Here is a 16500-nt window from a genome sequence, read left to right as displayed (position 1 = left end):
GCCCCTTTAAGTAGAGGGGCCGAGGGAAGACATCCAAGGAGTGTATGCAGCAGAACTAGATTTGCATCCTTGACTTGCAGACTTAACCCTTTCCCTGCCTTGACTTCAATGCTTCTCAGCGTATATTGGGAAATGCATATCAGCGATTTTCCCAGTGTGGCTGTACATTCCGGTTTCTGCCATATCACCCCTTCTGTACGATTACCCACATATCTCTTGCCAGAGGTGACAAGGCACTGAACTGTGATTATCCGGTTACCCAGAGGGGTGGATGCCGGGAGGCACCTTACAGCACCAGGCAAGACAGCTCTGCCTGGTCTTGGGCGGTGAGTGCTGCCGGGGACTGGACACACGCAAAAGAAATGCGGGGTTGGAAAGAGAACAGTCATTTGGGGAGCGCTGCAGAAAACTGCCCCTCCCTGCAGGAAGCCTTCATCTACCCCCTCCAGCGGCTAGATACAGAAGACCCTTCTTTTTCTGAGACTCGGAATACATGAAGCCCTCTAGAAAGCAGTGCCCATGTTGGCTGAATGCTAAGCATTGTCTAGTGAGGGGCAGAGCTTTCCCAGTTAACAACATCACACAGTATCCAAGCACCCAAATACAATGGGCGACAGTCAAAGGGGGCTTCTGCGAACTGTTAAGCACTCGTTCTGAAAATCCCTTTACAGGGCTCTCCTAAGGAGCTTTAGTAATAGGATTATCGATCGTATCAGGTTTTCATAGAGCGCTTCTTGCTGGATCCCACCTGCTTCAAGCGCTATAGTAATCGCTGTTGTACTCAATTCCTCAATCTAAGAAGGATGAAGTGCTGCGTCGTCCCTGCATGGAATTGAAACGCGAGAAGGCTCAGCTTGCCCATGTTAGAGGCGAGTACTTCACGCTTGAGCTATCCACCCTCAAGTAGCTGAATGCAACGTAGATTCTGCGTTCACATCACACATCTCCAGCTTCGGAACGGGCCATTCATAGTATTTCTATGCGATACCAAACCCAAATTAAAATGAGTGCGCTGCCCGCCCTCCTCCAGGGCCGAGATCAGGCCAGGGTGGGCTGGTCCCCTTCCGGGTGCCAATGCCTTCAGAACTCAGTGGTATCTGGCCTTTGCTCTTCTGCCAGAAGACAATGATCAAAGCAATAACCCAGAGAGAGCAAGAAAGAAACACGCAGGCTGTTTAACCTTTTTTAACAAGAAGGTCTTTTTGCTCAAAGTTGAATAGAACAAACCCCCATCCAAGGCAGAGAGAAAGGAAAGCGTACACTGCTCGATGTGTGGGGCGCCCTGAGGGATAGCAGGCCGTGCGGGAGAGACCGGTCAGCCTGGGCCGCCCACAGATGAGGCTCCCATCCCTTTCTCACAGAGGCTGCTATTGTACTGTACTTGCAGGCAGTGCTTAATGTGTAAAAAGAATAAGGGCCAGGGCCCAAATATTTTCTAGCACTCTTCTGGCACTGCGGGTGGGCAGCTCCCCAGCACTGCTGCCACCCCCCAAAGAGTCAACGTATTTGGGGTTACACTGCAGCTCGCACCTGCTCATTGTGATTGCTGGGTGCACTGACTATCACCACCTCATAAGTAAAGTGAGTCTGAGACAATAAGTGTTGGGGCTCAAAAATAAGGGCCAGGACTGAGCACTGGCAAACACCCCCACACAATCAGCACTGCTTGCTGGTTCTGAATATTTGCAGGCGAGGCCATTGCTCTGTGACCCTCCTCATCTGTAGCCAGGGTGATGTCTCAGGAATGGCTGCTTCTTATTGTCCCCCGCATCTCACTCACCCTTTCTTGCGGTGTTATGCCCGCTTTGGTAGCCTGCCGAGATCAGGTTATCTGCACTGCTGTGAACATATTGCAGAGATCTTTAGTTAATGTACTACATATCGCAATAGTCCATTTCTGGATCCATTCCATAACTTAGGATCAACTTACTGAAGCACTTTTTAACAATTCCTGTTGACTTGATTTTTAATTACTTTAATAATCACAGTTCAAACAGTCTTTTTTTTAAATGTCCCACTGATTGCTGTAGTATACGTATGTAGGGTTTTTCCATAGCGCATAATGGCGTCTTCAGGCTGCTTCAAAGCGTTATAGGAGAACAAGAGGAAAAGAAGGAGTAGGAGTGAGGGAAAGTGGATGGATAGTAGGGACTCAGGTGTGTAGAGAATTCAGGGGGTGACCGTGAAAAGAGCCTCGGCGAGACGGTGAGTCCCTTGAGCTTCTTTATGGAGAAGAGTGAGAAAAGAACTAGCACAAAGAGATCTCAGGTAGTTCTCTTCCCTACTGTGTCTGCAGAAATGCCCTTTCTGCTCACTGCCTCTACCTGAAGGTTACATTTACGCAGGGGGCAGCAGAGCTAAAATGCGTGAGAGGGAGGCAGAGCTGAGGACACTGCTAGGACCTCTGGGAGGATGCAGAAATCCACCTTCTCCTGGGTGCTAAAGGAAATGCTCTCTTAGCTGACAATGGCCAGGCTCAGGCTGTGTGGCTCCTCCCTAGTCTGTTTGGGTGACTGGACCATCGAGGCACCATTATAGGGAAGGTTGTGATCCAACAGGGCTTTGGACGCGTGGAGTTTGCAGGGTCCAGACCTCTGAGCATTTTGCTTAAGGCTCTGCTGTGCAGTGTGAAGGCTGCAAACCGAGAGTTACTGAGCCTGCCACTTGACGGTATGGCGAGGTAGAAGTGGTGTGTGCCTTAGATCCCGTCTCTGCATGCATTCACATGTATGAGCATTATGTGATTGAGCAATGCCACATTTATGAGGCTAAGCAAGCGATTTTGTAAACCCTGGACGCCATCTTTGTTAGGGCAAAGCAGCATTGTATAAGTTCCAAGACCCAGCAACTGATGCAGAGTGAAAGAGCCTATTTTTCTAAGATTAAGCCACAATACACATATCTGCTCAGCCAAGTCAAAGTAGTATATATCCACAAGGGACAAACCATGTGTAAGGGCCCTTTAGTATACAAAACAACACACTTGTGTTGCTTTCAATCAGTGTTTTATATCCTATGCACTCCTTTATTTACAATCGTTGGTAAGTAGTATTCAATTGATACTTCTCAATCAATTCCCACCACATTCAGCCTATAAAAACATGCAAGAGGCTCCTTCGCTCCATCAAATACACACATAAACAACATAAATGACATGGACATTTGAAAGCAGTATATTGTAACATTATAGATTCACTCTCTTTTTACACACTGAAATAGTGCACATTTTTTCCCTTTATTCCAACATGTTTTAGTCCCTCTGGGAGTGTGGGACCTCATTCATGGTAAATGTTTGTGAAGTGATGAGGATGTGAGTTCCTCAAATGAATATAAATGAAAAGGAGTGTCATCACAAATGAGTATTGACTTTTGGATGCATAGGGATTAAAAATGGTGCACTGCAAATGATACCTACTCTTACCTCTGGTTTGAGGAATTATTCCTCAAAATGAGAATATGGGTCCCTCTAAAAACCTCTGAATGACGGAGTAGACCTGGAGAAGAAGGTTAACGTTCATCAAGTAGAAAAGGCATGAGAGTTGCCATTTAAGTGGACAATTGTGAAGTGCACAAACCTTGAGGGAGCTTGGGGTGGTACTCCAAAAAAAGTTGTGACTGGAGAATCAGATGTGTAAAGTTGTTGTAAGAATAATTCCAGCATGTAATTGGTTTGATCTATGAGTAACCAGTGGAATTCACTGCAGTGTTCCCCAGTAGGTGCCCCCTTGCTGTTCACGTAGTGTGGATGAATCAGACTGTATGCCACCTTCAAGAGTTTGGCAGGACATTTCCTTGAGGTGTCGTTATACAGATGCCATCTACATTGTACTCTTCTTCTCCATGAACTGAGCTGAAGGGCTTTCTATTCATGCCACGTGGCTCTTAAATAGCATGAAATACGCGCACAGATGGCATGCTCTTCGTCCTTGCTTACCGTCTTCTCAAATACGAGTCTCCTGTCATTGCCCTTAAACCCAGAGGTAATCTTTCCCCTTGATGGCCACACTTTTTCTTAAAACCAGGGATAGTATTACTGGCACGCCCTGTCGACGTCCCTTTTTGAGTTTCAAAAACAACAACAGTAATACTCTGCAGCTTCCACTAGATGTTGGCCTATGCATAGCATGTGAATCTAAGCAGATACAAGCATCAGAAATACAATTACCGTGAGTAATGTATCATATATATATATATATATATATGGATATATAAATATGGTCTGTTCCTCACTAGGACGTCATGCGAGTTTAATATCTTGCATTGTACCGCTTCGCCTATGGCAGGTGCTACAAATAGGACATCCTAAAAATCGGTAGTCAAATTTGCAAGCAAGCAACTGATTAATAATACAGTAGATGCATAATAATGCAACTGAAAAACCTAAATAGAATTAGCAGAAGGCACAAAGAGAGCAACCGTTTTGAACTAATCTATTCTTATACAAATAATGTAATTAAATAATCTAATTAAGCCTTTGGGATTTCTGCCTCTGCATACCCTGCAGCGCACCAACATCATGGAAAAAGTCACTTGTAATAGAGCACCCTAAAGGAAGTGCTGCCATTGGATGCTTTGCTTTTTCTTTCATGCTTTGTGAATATAATCCTCAGATTTTTTACCTTTTAATTTTTCCTAAATCTGTTTCCAACATTTCCTGAACCCAGGTAATTAGCTCTTGCACATTCTTCTCAGACTTTAATGAGTTTGCATTTTATGCTGTTTTAAATTTATAATACGTCTGCCAATTATTTTACCTTTACAAGAGACTTGATATAAATGAGGACATAACATATTCAAATTAAAATGTCGGCGTGCTTTGCAATCCTATTGGTCCATGTCCTCTCACCAGCAATAACAAATCCATCATCCACAATGAGCTCCTTTGCCCATATAGATGAAATTTTTACCACAAACATATCCGGCATTGGCCATATAATTCCTATTCATCACTTATCACACCCATGCTTCGCTGCTGTGGAAAACGCTTCGGGCCATATGATGAGTGTCACTCTGTGTCCTGTGGAGGCTGTTTTAAGAGACTATAGACCTAAGTACGAGACTGCCGGTAACCCGCCGCTTTTACCGGCGGGTTACCAGTAGTCTCACCTTACCATTACCGGCGCCCGATATCCCTGTGTTACTGGGATATTACGGGCACAAGCAACAGCAGTACGTTCCCATTCTATGGAGTCCCACACAAATCCATGGGATGGTAACCCCTAAATCACTTGCACCGCTGTTAACGGTAACAGTGATTCAGTGAATTCACTGCCGGTAGGGGCCTAAACTACCGGGAGGTCAGGCCTGACGGTAGTACACTGCTGCTAACAGTAGACTCGAGTAACAAGCTGCAAAAAATGCTAAAGCCGGTAGTACCGTCCGTTTTACCAGCTTTATTTCGGGACTGGATAACTCCTAATGAGGCCCTATATGTTATTCTGCTGCTTGTGATGCATGTATTTTCTCATTCACTCCCTCAAATCAGCCTGAAAGACAGAGTCAAACACACATAAACACACTCACTCTCTCTCTCCTTTGCTCTCTCTCTTTCTCCCTCACACACTCACACCCTCTCAAACTCTCTCACATTCTGTGACACACCTTTGCTCATTCTGTGTAAACGCATAGAGGCAAATCCCACGTGAGAAAGTGTGGGGACGGGTATTTGGCATTTGAGGACCTTGTCTGAATAGTAGCACTACATTTACTTTGTATGGCAGCAGTAATCATGGGGGCCAAAGATTGGGTGCTAACAGCAGGTGCAGCGTTTCACATTATTATAGGCGAGGGTGCTCCTACTCACCCAGTTAATACATGTCTTGTGCAGTCATCAGCAACCCAGCGTCCCTATGGTAGAGAGCCCTGCGCCGAGAGTTACCACGAATATAACATTCATATCTGCTTTTCAATGTTATATGATGTTATGTCTGTTTTGGTAAAGCGCTGCGTTCACCCAGGAGGCTTCTTGGCGCTAAGGAATATCTCGTGCATATTCAGGTGAACAATAAGCTTAATTCTGATTGAAAAAGAAGTCTTTAGCTGTTTTCGAAATGTTAGCAGGTTATTTCACATCAAAACGCTGGCGGCAGATTATTCCACATTCTCGCCGCCAGCACTGAGAAGGGGCGGCCACCTTTACTTTCCCTTTTATACAGTGGGAGGGTAATGGTGTTCACTTGCTTACTTCTGAGGGTACGTCGGGCTGTACAGAGTTTAGGCCTAGTTCAAAAAGGATAAGTGTTTGGCCATCTCAGGGTCTTGAAGATGATACACATGCCATTAAAGGCTATCCGCTATCTTATTAGCAATCAGTGTAAGGGTCTGAGAGCAGGGATGATGTGAGCGACTTCCTTCATTTTCAGTAGTTTTCTCGCTGATTCATTCTGCACTCTTTGGAGGCGATGGAGCGAGGATTCTATTATACCTAAATAGGTGCTATTGCTGAAGCCTAATCATTAAAGGTTCAGGGCGTTTATAATGAGTTAATTGCTGAGAAAAAGAGGGTAATGGAAGTATAGGTCTAATTTTCTTTAACAGAAAAAACAAGATTTGGTTACAGCTTTTATTTGTGCATTTAGAGTGAGGGAACTATCAAGAGAAATCCTAAATTCGTTCTTCTTCTTTTGGGCTAGGACAAGTTCCAAAGTCTTAAGGCCAGAAATTAAAGGCCTTAGGGCCAGGGGCATGGTTAATAAACATAATGTCCATTTTGTCTGTATTGATTTTCAGATAGTTACTCTCCATCCAGTCCTTGATGGTAACTAAGCAGTTTTTAGCTTGCTGTAGTTGATCGCTTGACGCCTTATCAATGATACTTAAATGTGAGTGTCATCCGCATAATTAAAAGAAAGAAGCCCATATTGGTAGATGATTCTCAGTAAAGGACGTATTTAAAGGTTGAACAAAATACGTGACAGAGTGAATCACTGAGGCACCCCACAAGTTACTGATACAGAAGGGGGGTGGAAGGGACCCAGTTGAACTTGTTGGTGGTGATCAGTTAGGAAAGAACTGAACCATTCTAAGACAATGCCCTTTATGCCACAGTCGTAAATGCGACCTAGCAAAATTTACTGTCGTAAATGCCAGAGAGCAAAATTCCATGATCCAGAGTGTCAAATGCTGTGGACAGGTCCAGCAATAGCAGTATTCCTGATTGATCTCTATCCATTTTTTCTCTAAACTGGACTATAAGCTGGACTATAATTGGCATAGAGACATATTCTGTACTTCTCATTGGTCTGAAGCCATATTGATTCTGCGTCAATAGACCTACGTTCTCAACAAATGCCTATTTTTTGGGACAGTGCCACTCTCTCCAATTGTTTGGACAGAAAAGGGAGCTGTGATATGGGATGATCATTTTGTGCTCTAGCACCTTGAAGTGTCTTTTGTGCTAGATGGAATTACCAATAGTGATCTCAGACCCAAATAACCGGACAGACACAGAGAATATGGCAAACTACTACTTTATTATTAGCACAAATAAAGTAGGGCAGTCTGGTGAACAACAAACTATAGCTCTCCAATTTGATTATACAAAGGTTTTATACCTCGATATACATCAGCTATAATGTCATCCTGAGTGGCAAACTGTAAAACCTATTGAAGGGAGGGATTGGTTAAGGGAGCATATGTACCTATATATCATATAACTATTAGTAATACTATTGGATGCCCCTTCTCTGGTAGGCACACCTTGTACCACCTCTAAATACGTATAATACAGTTTATAGCAGAATAACAGCAGCGGGTTAGCCTGTGCAACACTGTTTCGCATGTTGCTACATAGACCCTCTGGTTGGTTGGCATGCTTTCCCAAACCTTGACTTTCAGCTTCTTAGCGGCACGTAAGCGAAATGAAACTCCGGTGCAGAGAGCAACATCAGACTACTACCCACTTGGCCAATTGGTCAATCATCTCTCATGGGCCAGGTCACAAGCCAAGGCTTCTTCTTTATAGTTGACCTTGCAGCCTGTTGTGGGAATTTTAAGGGAGTGTAGGTACACCATTATCTTCGTCTGAAACATAATAAATAGCACTTTTTTTGAACTTCTAAATCACGTATGAGGAGACCCTGATTTTGTCCAATTCCACCTTTTGTTTACTGCTATTTGATTTAATTAAGCTGGGTGCCATTACTCCTCTTGGCCGCTGGAAACTTGCTCACTCTACCTTGCATATGCTTCTCGCATCTTTAACTGTCCAATACTTGGTCCGTGCAGATGTTTTCTTCTTTGCTTCATCTAAGAGAAATATGGTTTATGTACATGGCTTATCCTCTTGACTCCCTTTGTGCTTTGCAATAATTCTTGATGTGGCATCTTTGCTCGTAGGCCAATAGACTCCTTTGTGTTCTTCACGCAAAACAGTTTTTCCAGCAGCTCGTGACTCTGCAGCACTGGTCTGTTTGTGAGGTATATTGGTTGGTTTCAACACAAGTCCGACGTCCATCCTTTCATTATGGCAACCTTAGCCACGTTATGTTTTCTTTTGCAGCAAGCTCCTATTTGTCTCAACTACCATGCATTTCTGCGTATATACATTCACTTAACCTCTACTCACTTATTTCTTTGGTGCATATGATTTCTTCATATTCAATTGCATGTTTCTCTTGTTACTCCAGTTACACTTTTATTCTTTAAGTATTTGCATATCGTTTCTGTGCGTCTTCGTGTCTTTCCTTCATGATGTCACTCTGCTCTTGTCCGTTTTACTTATGTCCAAGGGTGTATGCAGACATCCACCCTCTCAGTGTGAGGGTACATTCGATACGGTTGTCTAAGTGCATATCATCTCTAGTACACTCATTGTGGTATTGGGATGATACCTGGTGTTCCACTTAGGGCACTTCTCCTGCTGCCAGTAAGACAGAGGTGAAGGGGCGGGAGCTAGGGATGACGTATCAGCTTGGTCCTCTCCAATTTCCTGGCTCTTTGGCATCTAGAGAGGTTTTTTGAGTAGGGATTTAACAATGGATTTTTTTCCATACCGGTGGAAAGATTCCTGACGCTAAGGAAGAGTAGAATATATTTCAGATAATCTCCTGAAATAGGGGATAGATATCTTTGGCTAGTTTTGGGAGAACTATATCCAGTTTGAACCCTGAGCACTTGACTGAAAGGAGAGGTTTGTGGACTTTACTCTCATCCAGGAGTGCACAAGTTTCAAATGTGGTCATTGGCACTGGATCTGCTGACCCGAGTATATTATCACTGTGGTAGGATCATTCTAAGTCATCCCTGTTCTTTTAGATTTTGTGAACAAAGTGAGTAGCAAGACATTTGACAAAAGTTGAGAACAAGTTCACAGGGTGTCGGGCCATCAGATAACTCATTTACCACATCTAATAATGTTTGGGCACTGTTAGCCACTGAGTCCATTTTGAGCCCTTTAATAGGCTTTCTTGGTCTTAAAAAATCTCTTTTTTATAACAACGTTGGAGTTGTTTGAGTTCCCTGAGTTGTGCGGGGTAGTATGCTAGGTGCCATTGTCTTTCCATATTCCTTACTTCACGGCGCAGGTTATTCAAATCTGGTGTAAATCATTTCTTCCCTACTCTCAGGGTTTTTTTTACTAGCGTGTTCAATGACTGGGGCAATGTTATCCAGTTTCTCCGTGGTATATGTGTTTAACGAGTCAACTAGTGGGTTTGGATTGTTAATTGCTGGTGAGGGTATAGTATAGGGTTTTGCAATCAGATAATTAAGGGCCTGTTCTTTTGTAACTTGTCTCCACGTGCGGGATGTAAATGGAAGAATGTGGTGACTCTTAGAAGGTAAATTTAGGTCTATAAACAGGGGAAAGGCTATCCCCACATGATCTGACCAAGAGAATTGCTGGTTAGCGTCTACTGTTATATGTAAATGGCGGAAACAAAGTTGGTCTAACATGTGGCCAGCATTATATATCTAATACTCAACCTGCAGTTTCAGCTCTCGGGCTTCTTCAGGGTTCCAGCGAAGTTCAGTCCAATTATTGAAGTCGCCTAGAAGAATTTTATATTGTAGGACATAGATATCTCAATTACAAATTCTGCAAATTTCTGTACAAATTCATTCGTGGGACTGGTAGGGGAGTTGTAAAGGAGCATCATAAGAACTGGCTCAGAAGGTTCCAAACATATTTTAAGTGCCAGTGTTTCAGTAGAATTGAAATTCTCATTGGGAAGAGAAATAATATTAAGTTCTGAATTAATTGATGGCCAATTGAAGGCATCCCATGGAGTTGCCGCCTCCAGTCCCAGCATTGTAGATACTCTTATCGTTTTCCACTAGTCACGTTGGTGAATTTGTTTATACTGTAGTATTAGTATCTTTTATATATATGGTTGTACTGCTAGCATTCATTTTGTAAATCATATACCATCTTGTCATGCAGGAGAACTCTCAGATCCCTTTCAAATACTGCTATTATTGCACACATTTTAAGATTTGTAATATAATGTCTTTATTTATATGTACTGCTGGTATTGTTGGGAATGCCCCTTGGAGAAGATATCCTAAAAAAAAAAAAAAATACGGGAATTTGATGTACCCGGCAGAGCCTTAGAACAGGAGAAGAATTCCTGACTGTGAAAAAGATACGACACGGAATGGATCCACTGGGGATCGCAGAGGATCTTCAGTAGATCGGCATTGGAATAAAAGCGGTCACCACGGGTCTCCCCTGAACGACCGCCATACTTGCTTGCCGATACCGCCACTGGGCCTGGCGGGATTACTGCTGGATTACGATCATGGTAACAACTGTGCTATTCCCCTATTTTTGGCATCCATATGGATTTTGGTGGAATAACCATGCCAGTGTTCCCGCCTGCTTGATTTCCTCACTTTTTTGCAAGTTAAAAAGACATTTCATTAAAATCCATAATTTGCAGCAAGGAAAAGTGGCGGCAATAGAATTGCCACCGTTTTTACTAGCACGTGATTGGTGTGTGAGTACAGAGCATACAGACCAAGCGCGGTTTATATGGTCCTGGTGGATCGTTTAGGCCCCTCTTGAAGGTCACTTTATTTGCGTTGGAATGGTAAGGGGAGACAGAATCACTTGTAGACAGTCCCCGCACTCCATCAGCTTGACATTCACTGATTTATTTTTTAAACTATATAGAATATCAGAAGGGTATTGGCTCAAGGTAGCGAGGATAAACTCAAATAGCAGTGCACCACCCGCTTCCTCGTGTGACCTTGTCATAATGAAATTACTCCTCATAGCAGAACCTGGAAAGTCCAGCCTTGCATTGGCGAGATCCAAATGTTAAAGAATTTACTGCAAATTGGATACCTTCTTCTAGGTTACCTTGTTTTGACTACTCTTCATGATTTAAAAAAAATGACCCTGTCTTCTGTTGCAAAATGTCCCACAGAGAAATAAAAGGACCTTATTTGACTTGTCTCTTTCGCCCCTTTCCATTCCCCTGCCACGCAGGAAAGTCCTACACGATGATCGGGAGAGACGACTCCATGCAGACCCTTGGCATCATCCCCTGCGCCATCTCGTGGCTCTTCAAGTTGATTAATGAGCGGAAAGAGAAGACTGGGGCCCGCTTCTCAGTGCGCGTCTCGGCGGTTGAGGTTTGGGGGAAGGAAGAAAACCTGAGAGATTTGTTGTCTGAGGTCGCCACGGGCAGTCTGCAGGACGGACAATCTCCTGGGGTCTATCTGTGCGAGGACCCAATATGTGGGATGCAGGTGAGTTTGCAGACTACCAAAATAGTATATATTTTTTTCCAAATGGAAATCGTTATTTTTTTTCCATGTTCCCAATGCTTATTCATTTTGATTTCGTTATACTTGAGGACTTGTTTTCCGGTGAATTTAACAGGAAATTGAGAGGACACAGTAGAAAAAGCACACTAAATGTAAAACACTTTTTATTCAACTGTGTTATTTGATATTCATAAATTTGACTGGTTTTTACATGGTTACAAAACCCATTTTAGGTTTTGGCTCAGAGGTGGCCCTAGCCACTTATATGAGAAACACATGTTGATGTGGAAAGTACATGTGGTTTGGCACTTTTTCATGCATTTCTGGAATATTACATCTACAACAGTACATTCAGTGTTATCTAAATTCTTGTCACATTAGGGTGATTTAAAACTGCCATCTCTGCCTGCAAAAAAGGTGCCTGCAAGATGGTGGGTTAATGTCAGTAAACAAGCACTGCATTGAGGTCAATGTCTCCAATCACTCTCTATTGTTATGGACATCCACTGTGCAGCAATCTTCTGCCCTTTATCCAGCCTGATTTGGGCGATATAAGAACCCCCTTTTGCATCCCATAAATTGAAAATACTTTTTTCCAGGACAGATGTATGCAGCTGATTCAGTCTGACCCCTGAATCATAAGTAATATACGTGGTCTTGTATAGATCCCTTCTGCCACTTGTGTTGGCCTCCTTGGTCGTGGCTTTTTAAGATAAAGCGTGAGGTGGATCGTTAGTGAGAGAGGCAGATGGGAAGCCTGTGGTATTGCTGTATGCAAGTTGGAAGTACCCCGTTTTTGTGTCCTGATCTGCTTTCTGCGGGCTTGGTGTAGTCACTTGGGAGTATGTTATCCAAAGGGATCTGATAGGCTACAGCACTTTGGGTCTGGTCTGGTACCAGCTAGACCTGTGGTGGCCGTCTGTGATGGTTGTTTGTGTGCAGCGTAAAGTGAGAGGAAATCGTAGCCGGGAGTCAGTTGTGGGAAGAGGGGAATAAACCTTACAAGGCAAAACAAGTTTTGATTTTTAATTAAACAGCCTCTGGCCGGCAGGCCATTGGTGCACCAGGGTTACAAAACATCAAAGATTAAAATCATATAACGTACACAAAGGGGGAAACGGGGGACATAGTCAGATTCAGGATGCAAATAGGTGCAATAGTTAATGCAACTCTCCAAATGTTCACTCTTTTGAACAATAAACAACAAAGGCCAATTCTATACCACTAGTGAACCTACAAAACCTAAGAAAAAAATTATGATGATGCATAAAATAATGAAAGCATGGTTATGTTTGAAATAAATAAATTGGATGACTTTAAAAGAAATAGATGTATTGGCTAAAAGGGAGATCTTGCAGGGTAAGGAAAACGACCCTAGCTTCAATTACATTTGCTGTATATTCTATGTATAGCCAACCACAATTTTCAAATCTGAGGGTGTATTTGCGTTGTTGTTACTAATGCTCAGAAAATGGGGGAGATTGCTTTTACTGCATCCTACGAAAATACATTGTTCCAAGAGAAAGACCATCCCTCAATCTGTAACCTATGACAGATGTTCAAGTCGTACAATCTTATGAGCCCATTCTCTAGATTCTGGTTTAGCCAGGCTAGAACTTTATTTCTTAAAGCGTCTCTAGCTTCACATCTCGCCGGCTTCTCCACTTTGGTGATGATTATGTTCCTCTTATCCTGAACTAGAGCTCTCATTTTACTATTTGCAATTGCTGGCATTTGACCTTTTCTTAAGCAAAGATCCTGAGCGTAGAGGTCTTTGCTCCTGACCAGAAGATCTGGTTGGACTTGTGTGGGACTTTGTAGATCCCCATGGCTGGCCTGCCACATTTGAAAGTGATACTGGTGGGGTAGGCGGATGTAGAGGAGCATGTTCACCATGCCCTTTCTCTCCAATCTCCTCTCTTGCAACCCTGGTACCTCTGGCTGTTGGTAGAGTGGGTAAAATAGATTGACACTGTTTGACCACCATTGTCTCGGGAGGATAACTCAGGGGCAACGTGCTTGCCTTGGAGGCAAGACGACATGGAGCAACACAGGCTCGACCCTTGGGTCCGTGCTTAGAAACCTCTGGGTATTAAGCACGTTATAAATAACCTATCATATCATAACCTGGGACTCTCCATAGTTGACTGTCAGAAGCCATTGCTGAAACTCTTTTAAATTGGTTAAGTTGTGTTATGTTGCACTCCCTTACAGAATGCCAGTCAGATCATAATTATAATTGCTCTTTTATAACATGCTTAATAGCAGCGAGTGGTTTCTAAGCAGTACTAGGTCAAAAGAGCTTTTTCTGAAAAATGATCGATTTAGAAAGACTTTCTAAATCTAACTGTCATGCCCCTGACGCACATGAGTGTGTGCAGGGGCTGACAGGCGCGAGAGTGTCGGGTAAGTGAATGTGGGGCCCTGTGTGTGTGTATATGTATGTGTGTAGTAAGTGTGTGTTGTGCTGGGAAGGGGGTGGTGGGTGGGGAAAGGGAGGTTTGGGTGTGCTTAAATCACCACAAATTGAGAAAACAACTAGTGGGAGAGGGTGGGTGTGTGGAAGCGATCAACTTGCGAGGGGGTGGGTGGATATGGCATATTTCAGCATTTCTAAGGCCGACACAAAAACAGTGAAAAGGAATCAATCTTTTTTGTTTTCGGTCTTTAAAATGCGGAAATATGACATAGAACCTTATAAGCGCGGGGTCAGGATTTGAACCTCTGTTTAACTGTGTTGTCTTGCTTTCAAGACAAAAGCATTGCTTCTGAGCTATCCTTCCTCACAAATTAATGATTCTGCTCAGAGCTTGTCTTTTTCACAGTTGAAATTGCATCAGCCAGAGTGTCTTTAATGGGGCTTCTCCAGCCACCCTCGATGGCGGCTGTGACAGAGTTTTCTCTCTTGTTATTGGGACAGTAGTTACTCCTGTTGTAACTCCTGCTGATGCAGCACCCTTTACTTCCGCTGGTTCTGCATTGTTGCGGATATCTTCACCATAATTTGGAGGCTTCATATTGGCTTTCCTAGATGGCTTGCTAAGCCCAGGCTCCCAGGATATAGCCGCAATCTGCTCCGAAATACTATTGGATGTGTGAATTGTTCAGGGACACAGGTGCGAGGTACATTTTGAGAAGTCCCACTGGAACCAAACCAACTCTCCTGGATCCTGCTCTGACCTCCAGGTGTTGACTCTTCAGTGGTGGCTTTGGCATCCCTCCTGTTTCCTGCTCTCTGTTCTCTCAGTCATTGGGCCTCATTCCGAATATGGCGGTAAGGGATAGCGGCCACTGGTAACGAGACCGGTGGCGGTGATCCCTTACCGCCATACTCCGAGTTCCCTTTGCGCCCTCGCCCTTAACGCCTGCTTTGAGCAGGTGTTAAAGTCGAGGGCGCAAAGGGGCCTCCAAGCCAATAACGGTGACCGTAATGAACGGTCTCCGTTATTTGCATCTTCCCCATTCCCATTGAGCCCTATGGGGGCTCATTTGGGAATGGGGAAGAGCCTTGGTGAATGGGGAATTACCGCCCCGCCAACCTTGGAATGGGGCGGTAATTCCGCCATCCACCAAGGCGCTGCCGGTCCGGGTACGGCGTCAACCAAGGCGTTAATAGCGCCATTGGTTAGCGCCGTACTCGGAATGAGGCCCATTGTCTTCTTCTTGTACTCCTCTCCAAAAGTTCTGAGATCCGACTTACTCTTGGTGGTAAAGCGGTGGATGAGACAGCAGGCTCCAATAGAGGCTGTTTAAACACATCAGGGTCTTGGTAATTACTGCTTGCAAATAAATCAATGATCTTGGGCTGGCTAGCAGAATTGGCTTCTGCATAAGTGATAGTAGACAAATCACCACTAGCTCTCAAGTTTACGTTTGAGCAAGCAGATATCGAACTCAATTGGTGTGACCTTGTAGTGGGCATATTTTTCAGAAATCAAGTAAATTAAAGTCAATTATGGATATGGATAGTATAATAAAATAGTGTCAATTAAATAATATCAGTATCATATGACTCATTGACTCATCAAAATCAAAAAGTTAAAGAAAAGAAGAGCTGAAGGACCATCTCAAACATCATGCTCAGTTGATGTAGGTTCATGACACCAGCCATGGCATATCGAGTAAGACATGCCCCCTGCCTAAACCTGTGAGTACCTTTAGTTGTCTCAGTGCTGCAACTCTGTCACTGTGTCTCCTCTGAAAACGCTGGTGAGACTCCAACCTCATAGGGACGAGAGGAAAAATAATGGCAGGTCACCACCACCGAGGATGGCAGAGGGAAGAAAGGGACTGCAAACTGCAGAGGCTCCCGACACAATGGGCAGCAGGCAGTCAGCAGACCAACATGGAGGGGAGGGGAAACACCAAGGTAAGGCATGCTGGTAAACCGTACCGAAGGCGCAAATTGCTGCTATGTGCATGCCCCAGAACGGCTGCTGACTCCAGCTGTTACAGGGCAAAAGAACTTGCAACCCTGCATTCCTACCACTGGCTCCATGGAGACCAGTCCCATTTCATTATCTCACATTGCTATTATCAATCTCTCTCTCGCTCTCTCTCTCTGTGTCTCAGATAGATTAATTGTATCCCATGTGCAACAAAACAAGGATCTGCAAATTGGCAGATGAGGGAAAGGGGAGAATCTGCAAACTCCTCTCATTACCAAAAGCTACATGCTAAGGGTAATGGTAGGCAATGACCTTTGGTTCAGTGAAGGAATTGCTTGGAATCTGAGGATTGCAGGCACCCATTAAACATTTCTCACAGTGTTGGTTGGCAGGCTGAGAG

General features: G+C 43.9%; 1 protein-coding gene across 1 annotated transcript in view; it reads left to right on the top strand.

Moving 5' to 3' along the window:
• KIF26B (kinesin family member 26B) overlaps positions 1-16500 on the top strand; it is an 876378-nt gene that overhangs the window by 728465 nt on the left and 131413 nt on the right. The window contains exon 8 of the mRNA XM_069608003.1: positions 11428-11694. Within this exon, the coding sequence (XP_069464104.1) occupies positions 11428-11694 (267 nt within the window). The remainder of the gene's footprint in view (positions 1-11427; positions 11695-16500) is intronic.

This window comes from Ambystoma mexicanum, chromosome 4q (genome assembly GCF_040938575.1).
Source record: "Ambystoma mexicanum isolate Mex_15411 chromosome 4q, UKY_AmexF1_1, whole genome shotgun sequence".
Taxonomy (NCBI): Eukaryota; Metazoa; Chordata; class Amphibia; order Caudata; family Ambystomatidae; genus Ambystoma; species Ambystoma mexicanum.
This window is presented reverse-complemented; position numbering and strand designations above follow the sequence as displayed.